Raw genomic sequence first — 15,943 nt, forward strand, 5'->3', positions numbered from 1 at the left:
GGATTAGGGTTGTCACGATACTGGAATTCGGAGCAATCGATCCTGAAATTTAAAAAAAGGCTATTTTTTGCTAACATATTAGCGCTTTCTTAAACATTGCCGATTTGCCATTGTGTTCACGTGCTCAACAGAAATGACTGTGATTGGCTGTGAAGGTCATCAGGGAAAATCCTCCCAGTGTGAACAAGCCTTAAGAGCATTAGAACTATGATGCTTCCAAATTGAATTCTACATTTAAATTTGTGAAAAACAATTGTTAAAAAAGTATGCTTAGTATGAATTTGGGCTGTATGAATAAAATTCGAGCATGCTTCTGGTGAACTGAAGTCAGAGACGCATTATTCATTGTGGAAATAGATATATATCATCACAATTGAACTTTCAAATCTGCGTTTGACCCAGAAAGAGCAGTCATCATTTATGGTTAAAAAATTACTTCAGTCTACTGCTAGTGTATTATAAATATTTCTGTTTTAAAATGATCACGGAAATAGTAGGGGGCGAATGGATACTTCATTTTAATTTTAAACCTTATACTTCCTTTATCCTTCCTACCACTAGGTTTTATTCAATTCATCAGCAAGTTTTTAATCAATTGAAATAAATGATTATTTATTTGATACCTATTATTTGATATACTTTAATAAACAGGTCAGTGTTAGTATGTTTTCATTTCATTTTACTTACATTTATCTACTACGCTGAAGGATATTTTCACAAAAATTACTTCAGAAACATCCAAAAACAGACTTTATTTGCATAAAATCTCTTTCGTGAATCTAAATTGATGCCTAACCATAACCTAGATCAAAACTCAGCCGCTGATTGATGCATAAATATTTAAACTGAAGAAATCTTCATTCTTTTTTTGCAAAAGAAAAAACGTGATGTACATGAGAAAGCCAAATCATCAAAATGATATATCAGATTATATTATAAAATCGAATACAGACCATTTTAAGAGGATGTAAACAATAACAATAGTCCAAATGTATTTCCTGTTTTAGATTTTTTATTTCCACAGCTTCTAAGAATCCAGAAAGCTCCACATATTAATACATTTTAATGGCAGCTGTGTTAACATTGGTTATGACTGGATTACATCTCATTACAGTTCTGAAATAGTTTGACGACAAGCAGGAAATGTTCATGGACCAGTAATATCGCTATAGACCATTTCAATGTGGAGATGTCATTGGCCCATGAACATTTTCTTCTTGTTATCAAACTATTTTATAACTGTAACAAGAGGCAATTCAAGCATAACTTAATGTTAAAACAGCTATCGTAACATTATTTATTAATATGTGGCTCCTTTTGGATTCTTGGAAGCTGTAGAAATTAAAAATGTAAAACAGGAAATACGTTTGGACCACTGTTTTTTTTACATCCCTAAAAATAGTCTATATTGATATGGTCTATAAGGCCATTTTAAAGATGCAGGACAGTGTAACATGCTATTAATATCATATGCAATCATAAATACTATCGTTTTATAATATGTTTACAGTCATTTACCACTGTAAACATACTATTGTTATTGAAAAATCAATCATAATGGATGAATTGATAATATATTACAACCTAATTCAACCACTAGCAAATAAACGTGTATCATAAGAGAACATAGTCAATTTCACACATCATTTTTTAACAAAAATAGCTATTTTGTATTCAATTGTGAACAAATGCATACACTTTTGCTTAATTTCTCAAATTCCCAAACTTTTATGTAATTGCTAATGGATAATTGCACCATGGTGAAGTTCGGAGAAAGCGAATAGGAAAAAATCCCTCCTAAAGCGATCAATGCTGTGGTATTTGGCAAAAAGAAAAATCACAGTCAACCTCTAATTAGCCCTGGTGCTCTGATTGCCCATAAATTGGCTTGATTCATTAATTGAGCTCGTCTGATTGGCTGATGAGATTGGATGTGTCTTCAGTCCAAACATGCAAGCGGCTGTTCATTGGCTAATGTGGCATTCTCTCTATTTCTCTCTCTCTCTATCTCTCTTGTGTTGTTGTTGGTGTTGTAGAGCGGTTTCTGTGCTGCTTTGTACCTTTTCCTCCCATTTCTGGCCGGCTTCATCCCTCCATCATCGGGGTAACTAATGAGCCCGCTCCAGTTGCCCACCTCCTCTCCTTTGAGGCGGGAAAACTGTTGCCCACTAGTGAGAAAATGAGGCAGGTCGTTTAAGGTTTCATTTAATTCTTCAAGTCAGCAGAAAATGTCAAACACACACACACACACACACACACACACACACACACAGCTCTGTCAGATTAGACTTGAGTTTTTCCATTGTTTTGCTTGTAGACATTCGAGTATGTTGAGTATGTTACTGAAAAATCATACTTAAGTAAAAGTACCATTACCTGCCTAAAAATGTAGTATGAGTAAAAAGAAAAACTTTCAAAAGTACTCAAGAGGAGTGATTATTACTGTAAAAAGCTGATTCATTTACATGTAATTTGTACATGTGTATGTGTAAACGTAACATTATGTAGTGCATTGAGTTATTGTCCAGCAGGCACAATCAGTTAGGGCGAGTGATTGAGATGTCGTGTCGGGGAGGGAGATCACAAGCGTTTCTACACTGTTCTAAGCGTATGTATGCGATCAAAAGAGGTTTATAAGGGCAGACCGGGGCTGGAGGGCACGCCGTTGCAAAACCACCCAAATTTTCACTACCCGCCTATGTCATTTTTTACCCGCAAAAATAAATTCAAAACCGCCCAATTGGACGGGAAACTGCCCAATCTGGCAACACTGCACACAATATCATAAGACGTTTATATTAGGTTAGATTAGGTTGTGATGTCAGGTGACCAAAATTCAATGTCTAACCAGCATCCAAGGACAACGTTATTTTGACGTCCAATAATGACGTCAAATGACATTGTTATCTGGTTGATTTTATGTTGTTAGAAAGTGACCAAAATCCATTGTCGAGGCAACATCTTAAACCAACGTCATATTGATGTCAAATACTGACATTTATTCATCAGGTATGGCAACCAAAATCCAGTGTCTGATAGACGTCATAGTGGTAACGTACACACAACGTTAAGCTGTAACATGATTAGACGTTGATATTTGGTTGGTTTTAAGTTGGACGTTGGACATTGACGTCAGCCTGACGTTGGGTTCTGATGTCAACCCGATTTTCATTTCCAAACAAAATGCAACGTCCCCATGACATTAGAGTACAACATCAATTTGACGTCTTGTGCCTGCAGGGTGTTTAAGGCCATTTCGATCATCATACAGTAAACATCTGTCATCTTCTCATCAGTGACATGCATCTAAACAGTCTCTGTGTCAATGCATGTAAAGATTTTGGACGTTTTCTTGGACATTTTTAAAGCTTCCAAACAGTTTGCTGCAATTATAAAGCAGGCACACACTATCATAAGATGTTAATATTAGGTTAGATCTAGGTTGTGATGTCAGGTAACCAAAATTCAATGTCTAACCAGTGTCTAAGGACAACCTTATTTTGACGTCCAATAACAATGTCAAATGACATTAATATTTGGTCAATTTTAGGTTGTTAGAAAATGACCAAAATTCAAAGTCGCGCCAACATCTTAAACCAACGTCATATTGACGTCAAATACTGACATTTATTTATCAGGTATGGCAACCAAAATCCAATGTCTGATAGACGTCATAGTGGTAATGTCCGCACAACTTCAAGCTGAAGAAATCTCAGGACTGATTTTTCTAATCCCCATAGACAAGAAATAATAAAGTAATGACTGCAGGTTGAAGAAAAGTAGTGGAGTAAAAGTACAGATACAGCACTACAAATGTACTCAAGGGAAAGTAAAAGTACACATTTTTAAAACGACTTAAATTACAATTTCTGAGAAAGACTACCCAACTACAGTAATTTGAGTATTTGTAACTTGTTATTTTACACCACTGCTCATGCTCTTCCAGAACAGAAGAAATCCATAGGCCTAATGTAAATCTCAAAACAAAGAAGGAAATTCTCAAGTTACAGATATACAGGCAGGGGCGAATTTAGTGATTTTGGGGCCCTGAGCAAATCCAGCCATGGAGCCCAAAAGTTCTAAAATGCACCATCATTCATTTATTGGTTTTCTTTTCGGCTTAGTGCCTTTATTAATCTAGATTAATTACCCAATTTAACCCGGAGGAAGGAACGCACAGGTGGAGAACACGCAAACTCCACACAGAAATGTCAACTGACCCAGCTGAGGCTTGAAACAGCAACTTTCTTGCTGTGAGGCGACAGTGCTAACCACTCAGCAACCGTGCCTCCCACATTATAAATGTTAAAATATTTTGTAGAAATTTTGATAAATCTTTTCAGTATTCTGTTAATAGAACGGCGTTTAATTAAAATAGCACTATTTTGTAAACGTATAAATGTATTTACAGTCACCTTTAATCAGTTTGATGGTGGTTTGATTATTAAATTAAAAACATTTCCAACAAATATTACATCTCAGACTTTAGAAGAGTAAATAGTATGTAAAACTGAGGACAAATGTTGCACGTTTACCAAGCACATGCTCTTATTTAGCATATTTCTGGACATGAATCTTACTGGTGCTCATTTTGTCCTCAATGCTTTATGGATTAAAGCACTGGCACAATAAAAAAAAGACTAAGCAGATGATGGGTTAGAAGAAAAGCAATAATCCTGATTCCTTACCGGTGTTTAGGAGGATAAGACATCACTGTCTTACAACATATTGTAAATTGAAAAACCAAATATGTTTTTAGGATTTAAATAAATGGTTTGAGTGCAAGTTATTTTCTCTGGAAAATGAATGTTTTTGGTCTGTTTTCCCTGAACAGACGGTACAGTGCGATGACAAACATGGACTAATGTTAGGTTACGTTCATTCCTTCATTTTCTTTTCGGCTTAGTCCCTTTATTAATCTGGGGTCGCCACAGCAGAATAAACCGCCATCTTATCCAGCATATGTTTTACACAGCGGATGCCCTTCCAATTGCAACCCATCACTGGGAAACACCAATACACACTCATTCACACACATACACTATGGACACTTTAGCTTATTTAATTCACCTATAGCACATGTCTTTGGACTTGTCTGGGAAACCGGAGCACCTGGAAGAAACCCACGCCAACACGGAGAGAAGATGCAAACTCCACAGAGAAACATTGGGTTACAACAACCCAGAATTTTTATATACTTGAAGGGTCCATGTTGGTACCATAAAGCTGCATATTAATACCTAAAAAGTACAGTATGGTGTACCTTTTCAATTTTTTAAATACTAATATTTACTTTTATGGTATAATATAGACCCTTCAGGTGAAAAAAATGCTGGGTTGTTGTAAAGCAATGTTGGGTCAAATATGAACAAACACAACCAATGAGTTAAAACGTGTCATTTAAATTTAATTAGAAAAATTGAGACAATGTTGGGTTTGTCTATATTTGATCCATCGTCGGGTTACAACAACCCAGCATTTTTCAGAGTACATTTATCTATCTGAAGGGTCCATATTGGTACTACAAAGCTGCATATTACTACCTAAAAAGTACAGTATGATGTTTAATATAGTATAGGTACAAATATGTTCACTGAAGAAATGTTGGGTTGTTGTAAACCAATCTTGGGTCAAATATATACATAAAAATAAGTATGGACAAATACCTGAAGAATCCATATTGGTACCATGAAGGTATATTTGATCCATATTTGATACATATTGACCCAAATGAAACATATTTCCACCTTCTGTAAACCTTGCTTTGCCTTCAGATTGCTAAAAAATCACTTTAAAAAAAGGCATTGCAATTTTTAATCCCGCTTATTAATGACAGCTGTTACGAATGCTAGGTGACAAAATCTGTCCTCAGTAGGCTAGATTGTCTCATTTCAAAATGTGTGGACTTCGAAGGATGCATGCTCTGAAATGAGACAGAGCTAGTGTTTTTAAGTCATAGAAAGTACTGGAATTAAATCTGTTGTGGTAATTCTATAGTTGTTACGGTAACACAACAACTACAGTAATATCAACATATTACCCAATACTGTATTTTTAACTACTATATAAGCAATTTCACACGAGTAGCAGTGTAATATGGCTGTAAATCGGCAATGGTGGGAGGCGTCCGTGGCGATATACAGCCACATCGCACTGCTACAAGTGTGATATTGCGTTTATACAACAGTTCGACGGCATAATTGTGTGTAACGTTATAAAAAATCAAACAAGCAGAGGAACTACTTTCTTCCGCCATTCATTCATATCTGCAGCTGACGTCAGGACAGCAGATGCCATTACCAGTTCACTAACGTCACTTTAGAGCTAGTATTTGAATAATTCTCTAGCGCAATGTCTAAAGTGATAACAAAACAGGTGATTTTGCTCACATTTTAAGATTATAAGACTGAACGGCATGAAATGCCATCTTGGTCTACAGAGATTTCCCAGTATTTCTCTGTTGGAATCGGGAGACCACAATATTACTATAGTATAAATACAGTACTATAACATACAAAAGAGAGAGATCGACTTAGAAAGTTGTTTACCTGTTCAATAAGATTTGATCAGCTGTAGTTTGAAATCACTGTTTTTCTCTTAGGGCTTATAATGCGGTCTCTGTCGTCATCTTGTGGATGAACATCATCAACCGTCTTTGCTCTAAGACAGGATAATGGCCGCCGTCGGACTGTCTGTCTGAAACACTTTTAAAATAGGCACTATCCTTATAAATAAACTGCATAGTTGCAATCTAAACAACAACATTCTCGACTAAAAAGCCTCAAAAGTACATTAGGTTGCCCAAAAGCAGTAATATTTGTCAAACTGTAGAAGGTCATCTGCTTCTAGCTGTATATGGGCGGAGTATTACACAAGGGTGAAGGGTTAGGAGGTTGGACAAGTGCTGTTACTGGCAGAATACTGCACGGCTATCAGCCAATCAGATTCAAGAACCAGACAGAACTGTTGTAGTCTATAAATATATATAACCACAATACCACATTAGTGTAGTAAGAATACAGTATTTAGTTAATTTCATATAGTTTATAGTACAGCATGCCATATGGTGGTAGCATTAATTAAGAAAGTGTTGTAAATGCAATAATATTCATTCATTCATTTTCTTCAGTTTATCAGGGGTCGCCACAGTGGAATGAACCGCCAACTACTCTGGCATATGTTTTATGCAGCGAATGCTCTTCTAGCCCCAATACTGGGAAATGCTATAATATCTACAGTATAATACACTTATGTATAGTATGGTTCAAAACAGTGCAGTATATTTACTTAACGTTACTATAGTATTTTTACACGCGGGGCATGGACAGCCAATTTTCTACATGTATATCCTGAAAGCATCAGTTTATTGTGGACATCAGCTCTTTATGTGGACACTCACTGACCAGGATGAGAAATGTAAGCTCAGCTGCTAATGTAAAGAGAGAGAGAGAGAGAGAGAGAGAGAGAGAGAGAGAGAGAGAGAGAGAGAGAGAGAGAGAGAGAGAGAGAGAGAGAAAGAGAGAGAGAGACAGAGATCGCATACTAAGGACAGACACATTTCTGCAGTGAAGCAGATAATGAAGAGGTCACCACTGAAGAAGAAGCTGAATGTCAATACTTTTTTCTGCATGGCACAGGCACTTAGAAGATCAATATCTCCAGGAAAAAGGGGGAGATTTCAAGCCTGGCACATGACTGCAGAGGCCGATTAATAAATCTGGCACTAGTGTAATTGGAGCTCAGAGGTAGAGAACCCATTAAAACAACCTTGTTAAGAATTGATTTAGATGCACAAATGTTTATATGCAGCAATCACTTGACCAGTATTTTTATTTTTATTTTTAGATATAACTGCCAGTGAATTATGGAGGTCAATTCCACAATAAAATGTTTTTTTAAAGATGCAGTATGCACTTTTCCCCACTAGAGGGTGTGGATTATCAACAAACAAGGGTGTCTTCATTACATCCTATGGGACTCCAGCAGGAATCATGTTGATGGATGAGCTAAAGTATTCATTGCTTATTATCACGTTAGTATTAAGGCCCAATCCCAATTCTATTTTTGTACCCCTACCCCTTCCCCTTCCTCTTGGCCCTTAAAACCGAGTGTGAAGGGGAAGGGCTTCAAAATCTGCCCCTAAGAAATATGACACCACTACAGCACCTTGCTTCATGTGCAGCTTTCTTGCTTCATGTGAGATCAGACGATCGCGACTGCTGTAGTTATTCCAGTTGTGTTATTTTTTGGTATTTATCTTCAGGAAATCACTGAAGGCATATATTGTGTTATCATAACAATCTAATGTGGTAATAAGATCGTAACTGTACTGTGCATTTACACAGTGGCCATATTCATCTATGTAAACAAACCAAAAACAGCATTAACATCATAGCAGACACTATAAACTATACACTAAACTTTTCTGACAGGGCATTCGAGTGTCATCGAGTGTCAGAATGTTGTGGAACTGCTATACGGGAGTTATTATTATGGATTATAGATAGCTAAATTTAGATTATGATGGTAAAACCCAAACGCATTTATGGGTGTATTAAAACATGTTTGTTTGTTGTAAAAATTCGTAATAATGACAAAAAATACTAATTTGTGGATCTCCTTACTTCCGGGTGCAGTCATGCTGCCGTTGTGGCTGGTGTATTCTGGGAAATTTGCTTACCCCTTGGTTTCGAGTGTGGTCCTGAAAAATCTCCTTTCGAACGGGTGTATACCCCTTCCCCTAAGCCCTACGCCTTCAAGCTAAAGAGAATTGGGACACCCTTACCCCTTCACTGGACCGCGCAAAACAAGGGGTAGGGGTAAGGGAAAGGGCTAAGGGGTAGAATTGGGATTGGGCCTAAGTATGGTGCATTAACACCCAACGTTAATTGATAGTGATGAACTGTGGGCAGCTTAATGTGCTGTAAAAATCTAAATAACTTCACTGTCAGAGGATATATATATATATATATATATATATATATATATATATATATATATATATATATATATATATATATGGGACTGTGTTTACTGCATACAAATGGTTTCACTCTAAATAATAGAGGAAATAAATTACAAACACAGTGGTCAGGATAAAAGAGAATACCTCATACCTCAGAATGAATATTTCTATCCATTTCTCAGTGATTTAGCCCCAAATCTTTGGTGCATTTAAACAAATTAGTTTCCATAAACAGTTATATCTATTAAAACAAGAGTTTGGTCACCTAACATTTTTAGGGTTAGAAAGAGAATACATTAGAATTCAAACAAGTTACTGCGATGGAAAACATCTATTATGAAATCCCAAAGGCTCGACACACTCTGAGGTTTGAAACAGTTAGTTGTTAGTCAAGGATTCAGTCAAATTCCTAATGGGAAACACAGAATTTAACATTTGGCTGTTTAACAGCAGTAAATATACAGCAACATTTGCCTTGGCAAACATCACTAAAAACAGCAAATCCCTGATAGGACGAGCAAACATATGTTGAAAATCTGAGAACATAAAATCTGAGCTCAGTTTTTCATAGATCTGTTCCAAGTAAACCAAAACCCACACTCGCAGAAATAAAAGGCACAAACACTGGGGTGGTATCTTTTGAAAAGCCATATTAGTATGCATATTGGTACCCAAAAATTACATATTAGTACCTAAAAAATATACAGCACTCTAAAAACTTCTAGATTGTAATAACCCAGTCAAATATAGACAAACCCAACATTTTTTTTTAGTTGGATTAAAATTACACATTTTACCCCAATTGTTTATATGTTTGTCCATATTTGACCCAACATTGGGTTACAGCAATATAGTGTACATTTCTGTACCTGAAGGGTCCATATTCCATAAAGGCAGTGTTGGGAAAAGTTATTTTTAAAAATAATATATTACAATCTTAGGCCCAGCCAAAATAAAAAAGCAAGAATGGCATAACACATTATATTACTTTTTTTTTTTTTTTTTAAGTGACCCAAGATTGTTACATATTTATTTTAAAAGTATACTTTCCCCAACACTGCATAAAGGTGCATAACAGTACCTAAGCAATACAGTATGGTGATTAAAGTACATTTGGTTTACAACAACCCAGCATTTTACAGTGAAGGGTCCATAATTGGTACCATAAAGCTGCATATTGGTAACTAAAAAGTACAGTATGATGTACCCTTTCAGTTTTTTATATACTAATATGTAACTTTATATCAAAAAATGCTGGGTTGTTGTAATCCAGTCAAATATGGACAAACATAGCCATCTGAAGAGTCCATATTGGTATCATAAAAGTGTGTACTATTGCCTAAAAAGTATAGTATGGTGTACATTTTCAATTTTAAATACTAATCTGTACCTTTATTTCCTATTCCCAACACTGCATAAAGGTGCATAACAGTACCTAAGCAATACAGTATGGTGTACACTTTAATTAAATTACATTTGGTTTACAACAACCCAGCATTTTATAGTGAAGGGTCCATAATTGGTACCATAAAGCTGCATATTGGTAACTAAAAAGTACAGTATGATGTACCCTTTCAGTTTTTTATATACTAATATGTAACTTTATATCAAAAAATGCTGGGTTGTTGTAATCCAGTCAAATATGGACAAACATGGCCATCTGAAGAGTCCATATTGGTATCATAAAAGTGTGTACTATTACCTAAAAAGTATAGTATGGTGTACATTTTCAATTTTAAATACTAATCTGTACCTTTATTTCCAAGATTTCAGCTCCTACCTTGACAAACACACATGAACCAATTTATTTGGACCTGAACAGCCCTTGATAATTACAAGCTGGTGTTTTTGCAACTGAAATCTGCAGGAAGGTAGATCTCCAGGAACAGGGTTGGTCACCCCTGCTGTAAACCAATGTTGGGTCAAATTTGGGCAAACCCAACCAATGGGTTAAAAAGTGTCATTTAAATGTAATTTAAAAAATGTATGCAATGTTGGGTTTGTCACATATTTGAGCCAACATTGGGTTACAACAACCCAGCATTTTTATATACTTGAAGGGTCCATGTTGGTACCATAAAGCTGCATATTAATACCTAAAAAGTACAGTATGGTGTACCTTTTCAATTTTTTATATACTAATATTTACTTTTATGGTATAATATAGACCCTTCAGGTACAAAAAATGCTGGGTTGTTGTAAAGCAATGTTAGGTCAAATATGAACAAACACAACCAATGAGTTAAAACGGTTAATTTAAATTTATTTGGAAAAATTGAGACAATGTTGGGTTTGTCCATATTTGACCCAACATCGGGTTACAACAACCCAGCATTTTTCAGAGTGTACATTTATGTACCTGAAGGGTCCATATTGGTACTACAAAGCTGTATACTACTACCTAAAAAGTACAGTATGATGTTTAATATGGTATAGGTACAAATATGTACACTCAAGAAATGTTGGGTTGTTGTAAACCAATACTGGGTCAAATATGGACATATGAATAAATATGGACAAATATGGACACCTGATGAATCCATATTGGTACCATAAAGGTGCATATTAGTACCTTAAATATACACTATGGTGTATCTTTTCAATTTATTATATACTAATATTTACTTTTAAGGTATAATATAGACCCTTCAGGTACATAAAATGCTGGTTTGTTGTAAACCAATGTTGGGTCAAATAATTAAAACCCAACATTGCATACAATTGTTAATTAAATTGAAATTACATTTTTAAAAACCCATTGGTTGGTTTAAATATGGACTAACAAAACCAATGAGTTAAAATGTGTCATTTCAATTTAATTAAAAAAAAATGACACAATGTTGGGCTTGTCCATATTTGACCCAACATTGGGTAACAACAACCCAGCATTTTTTAGAGTGTACATTTGTGTACCTGTAGGGTCCATATTGATATTAGTACAGTTGAATATTAGTACCTAAAAAGTACAGTATGGTGTATATTATGGTGTAATACAGATCCTTCAGGTACAAAAATGTACACTCAAGAAATACTGGGTTGTTTTAAACCAATGCTGGGTCAAGTATGGACATATAATTAAATATAGACACCTGAACAGTCCATATTGATACCATAAAGGTGCATATTTGTACCTAAAATATAGAGCATGGTGTACCTTTTCAATTTTCTACACACTAATATGTATTGTTACTAATACACTAATTGAATGTAGACTACTATCTTAAAAATGGGTTGCTGTAAACCAATGTTGGGTCAAACATGGGCAAACCCAACCAATGATTAAAAAAGTGTTTAAATGCAATTTGAAAAATTGAGGCAATGTTGGGCAACATTGGGTTAAATATGGACCCAATTACAACAACCCAGCATTTTTTAGAGTGTACATTTATGCTAACTCTAATACTAATATTTACTTTTATGGTATAATATAGACCCTTCAGGTACAAAAAAATGCTGGTTTGTTGTAAACCAATGTTGGGTCAAATATGGATAAACCTAACATTGCATACTTTTTAATTAAATTGTAATTACCTATTGGTAGGGTTAAATATGGACAAACACAACCAATGGGTTAAAACGTGTAATTTCAATTTAATTGAAAAAAACGACACAATGTTGGGTTTGTCCATATTTGACCCATAATTGGGTTGCAACAACCCAGCATTTCATAGAGTGTACATGAAGGGTCTATATTGGTTTTAGTACAGTTGCATATTAGTACCTAAAAGAACAGTATGGTGTACATTATGGTATAATATAGACCCTTCAGGTACAAAAATGTACACTCAAGAAATGATGGGATGTTGTGAACCAATGTTGGGTCAAATATGGACATATAAATAAATATGGACAAAAAATGAGTCCATATTGGTACAATAAAGGTGCATATTAGTACCTAAAATATACAGTATGATGTACCATTTTTAGAGTGTACATTTATGTATCTGAAGAGTCCATGATGGTACTATAAAACTGCAAATTAGTACTTAAAAATACAGTATGGTGTATATTATAGTATAAAATAGACCCTTCAGGTACATAAATGTACACCCAAGAAATGTTGGGTTGTTTTAAACCAATACTGGGTCAAATATGGACATATAAATAAATATGGACAAATATAGCCACCTGAAGAGTCCATATTAGTACCTAAAATATACAGTAGGATGTATCTTTTTACTTTTTTATATGCCAATATGTATTGTTACTAATACACTAATATGTTTACAACAACCCAGCATTTTTAGTGTACAGTTTTGTACCTGAAGGGTCCATATTGGTACCATAAAGATGTATATTAGTACCTGAAGTACATGTCAAATGACAACTTATGAAATCCCAATGGCTTGACACCATCTTTAATACTGTCTTTGAGATTTTAAACAGTTTGTCATGGATTCAGGCAAAATCCTAATGGGAAAAACTGAATTTGGCCATTTAGCGACAGTAAATAAAGCAGCATTTGCTTTGGTAAACATCACTTACAACAGCAAATCCCTGATAGGAAGGGACAGTGTGCACTTTATAAGTATACAGTAAATTTTTAGATAGTAATTTGCACCTTCATGATACCAATAAGGACCCTTCAGGTGCAAATAATAGGCTACTATAAAGAAAAACAACTGTATTTTTGTACCACAATGTTGGATCAAATATGGGCAAACCCAACTGCTGGGTTAAAAAAAAGAGTAATTTAAATTTAATTTAAAAAATGAACAATGTTGTGTTTGTCCATATTTTTTAGTTTGACCCAGCATTTTTAAGCTAAGAGCTAAGCTTTTGAAGATGTACCACCCCGCTGACCACTTTAATCCCGTCATCAAGGTGTTTTTTCCTAAGAAAATCTGAAAAGCAAAAGACTCAGATGTCTCAATTCGATCTCCATTTACTCTCATTGGCATTTTCTATGTTCAGTGAAGCCGAAAGCACTCTGCGCTTGTTTTCTCTCCACTTCAGCAGAACAGATCCGGGAGTACAGGACAGCATTCATGCAATCGGCTCTGATGTCATGAATGCTGAGTGTGTGTTAGACGCAGGACGAGGTTCAGGTGGGAGTGTGAGAAAGCTCCTATTCAGCATATGGGCATCTGCTGGGACGCAGGAACCATAATGCACTGTGGGGAGGGGGGGGGGGGGCGCTTCTTACGAGAGAGACGCCATTTTACATAGACAAACACACACACACACATACGCACTCTCATACACCCTCGCAATGCTGATCCATCTTACCTCCGGTCCCAAAATAAAAGCTGAAATGATTCACCTTCCAGCACTTATACTCTCAGTATGATGTCATTTCTATGCAAGTGGCCCCATAAAAGCCATGAAATCTGGCTCTCATGAAACACCACTGATGATTTAAATGCATAATTAATTGCTAGTGCATAAATCTAGGCTAGTGCTCATGCAAAAAAAAAATATATATATATATTTATATATTAAAAAATCGAGGCTACATCACAGTCTTCCAGTGCACTGCTTTTCTTCACAGCCTAAAGACACAATTAAGGGTCTGCGCTATATGCTTTTTTTTTTTTTTTTTTGCTGTCACACAGGTTTACGCAAGATGTATGAGCTGTTTAAAAGGACTGAAGATAGAAAAACAAACCAAGACAAGAAAAAAGGAAGAAGAAAAACAGACTTAAGCATCTCGCTGCATAGACAGTCATTGGAGAGACTGTGTATGGCATGAATTAAAAGAGATTTTGGAACAATATGGGTGCAGTATGACTACATAATACTTGCTTTATCTAATAATACGCATTTATATTTGAACCATTCATGCATCATTGATAAAGCCATCAGATTCCAGCTTACCTTTTGATGTAGTTCTTGCCATAGAGGATTTGCTGCAATAAGGTGACCAGTCCGAAAGCGCATATGAAAATAAAACACAGGGATCTGTTCCCTAGCAGATCCCTACTAGCTGTGGGATCTGAGTAGCCCATTCTTCTGCCACGGTCGCGTTTTTTGCCCTATTGAAAACACATTGGGTCACGCCCGCGCGTGTTTACCGTTCTCACGGGCACTGATGCGCGCTCGGGATCCATAGCAGCTGCTTTGTTTCGCTTCACTGTCGCGCTTAAAGCAATCTGTCCGTGCTTATGTCAGATAAAGCGATGGTATAACTACTCGGTGAGTTGAATTGTCTACGTTTAGTATATCTCGCACAGCCTACAAAGAGCGCCACTCCTGCAGAATGCGCGTCATGCATTGAGCGCGCGCGCTCGGCGACGCGCTCCAGTCCCTCTCATCAGCACCAATGAGGCGGGGAGGGACTATAGACAGAGGCTGGGAAGACTGAGGATTGCAATTACACGGGAAAGCATGTTTTGCTGTGACAATTAAACATTATATTATAGTGAATACAACTTCTACATTATTGTAATAGCAACATGATTATAAAATTGAAAAAACAGATATTAATTAACGTTATTTAAAAAAAACAAATATATAAATAAATGCCCTATTGAAGATAAGTAATCAGAAAAAATTGGGAAACTGTAATACCTAACTTTTTATATGTGCATGTCTATGTAATGTAATATGAAATAATCTAATTTATTTTTCCAAACAACTAACTATTGACTTCCATAGTATTTGTTTTCTTACTAATAATGCTAATGGTTACAGGCTTTCAAAATTATTTTAAATATCATCTATTGTATGGTGACGCAGTGGCGCACTGGTAAGTGCTGTTGCCTCACAGCAAGAAGGTCACTGGTTGGAGCCTCAACTGGGTCAGTTGGCGTGTCTGTGTGGAGTTTGCATGTTCTCCCTGCATTCGCGTGGATTTCCTCTGGGTGCTCCGGTTTCCCCCACAGTCCAAAGACATGTGGTACAGGTGAATTGGATAGGCTAAATTGTCCGTAGTGTATGAGAGTGTAGGATGTTTTCCATAGATGGGTTGTGGCTGGAAGGGCATCCGCTGCGTAAAACATGTGCTGGATAAGTTGGTGGTTCATTCCGCTGTGGTGA

At 36.0% G+C, this 15,943-nt stretch overlaps 1 protein-coding gene across 2 annotated transcripts in view; it reads right to left on the reverse strand.

Annotated features, from left to right (window-relative positions):
• st8sia5 (ST8 alpha-N-acetyl-neuraminide alpha-2,8-sialyltransferase 5) overlaps nucleotides 1–15,171 on the reverse strand; it is a 36,170-nt gene extending 20,999 nt beyond the window's left edge. For both annotated transcript variants that reach the window (XM_056446585.1, XM_056446584.1), the window contains exons 1-2: nucleotides 14,783–15,171; nucleotides 2,061–2,168 (exon numbers count right to left, since the gene is read on the reverse strand). In XM_056446585.1, coding sequence (XP_056302560.1) covers nucleotides 2,061–2,168; nucleotides 14,783–14,913 — 239 coding nt within the window. In that variant the 5' untranslated portion in view covers nucleotides 14,914–15,171. The remainder of the gene's footprint in view (nucleotides 1–2,060; nucleotides 2,169–14,782) is intronic.
• Between the last annotated feature and the right edge of the window lie 772 nt (nucleotides 15,172–15,943).

The sequence above is a fragment of the Danio aesculapii genome, chromosome 21 (assembly GCF_903798145.1).
Source record: "Danio aesculapii chromosome 21, fDanAes4.1, whole genome shotgun sequence".
NCBI lineage: Eukaryota > Metazoa > Chordata > Actinopteri > Cypriniformes > Danionidae > Danio > Danio aesculapii.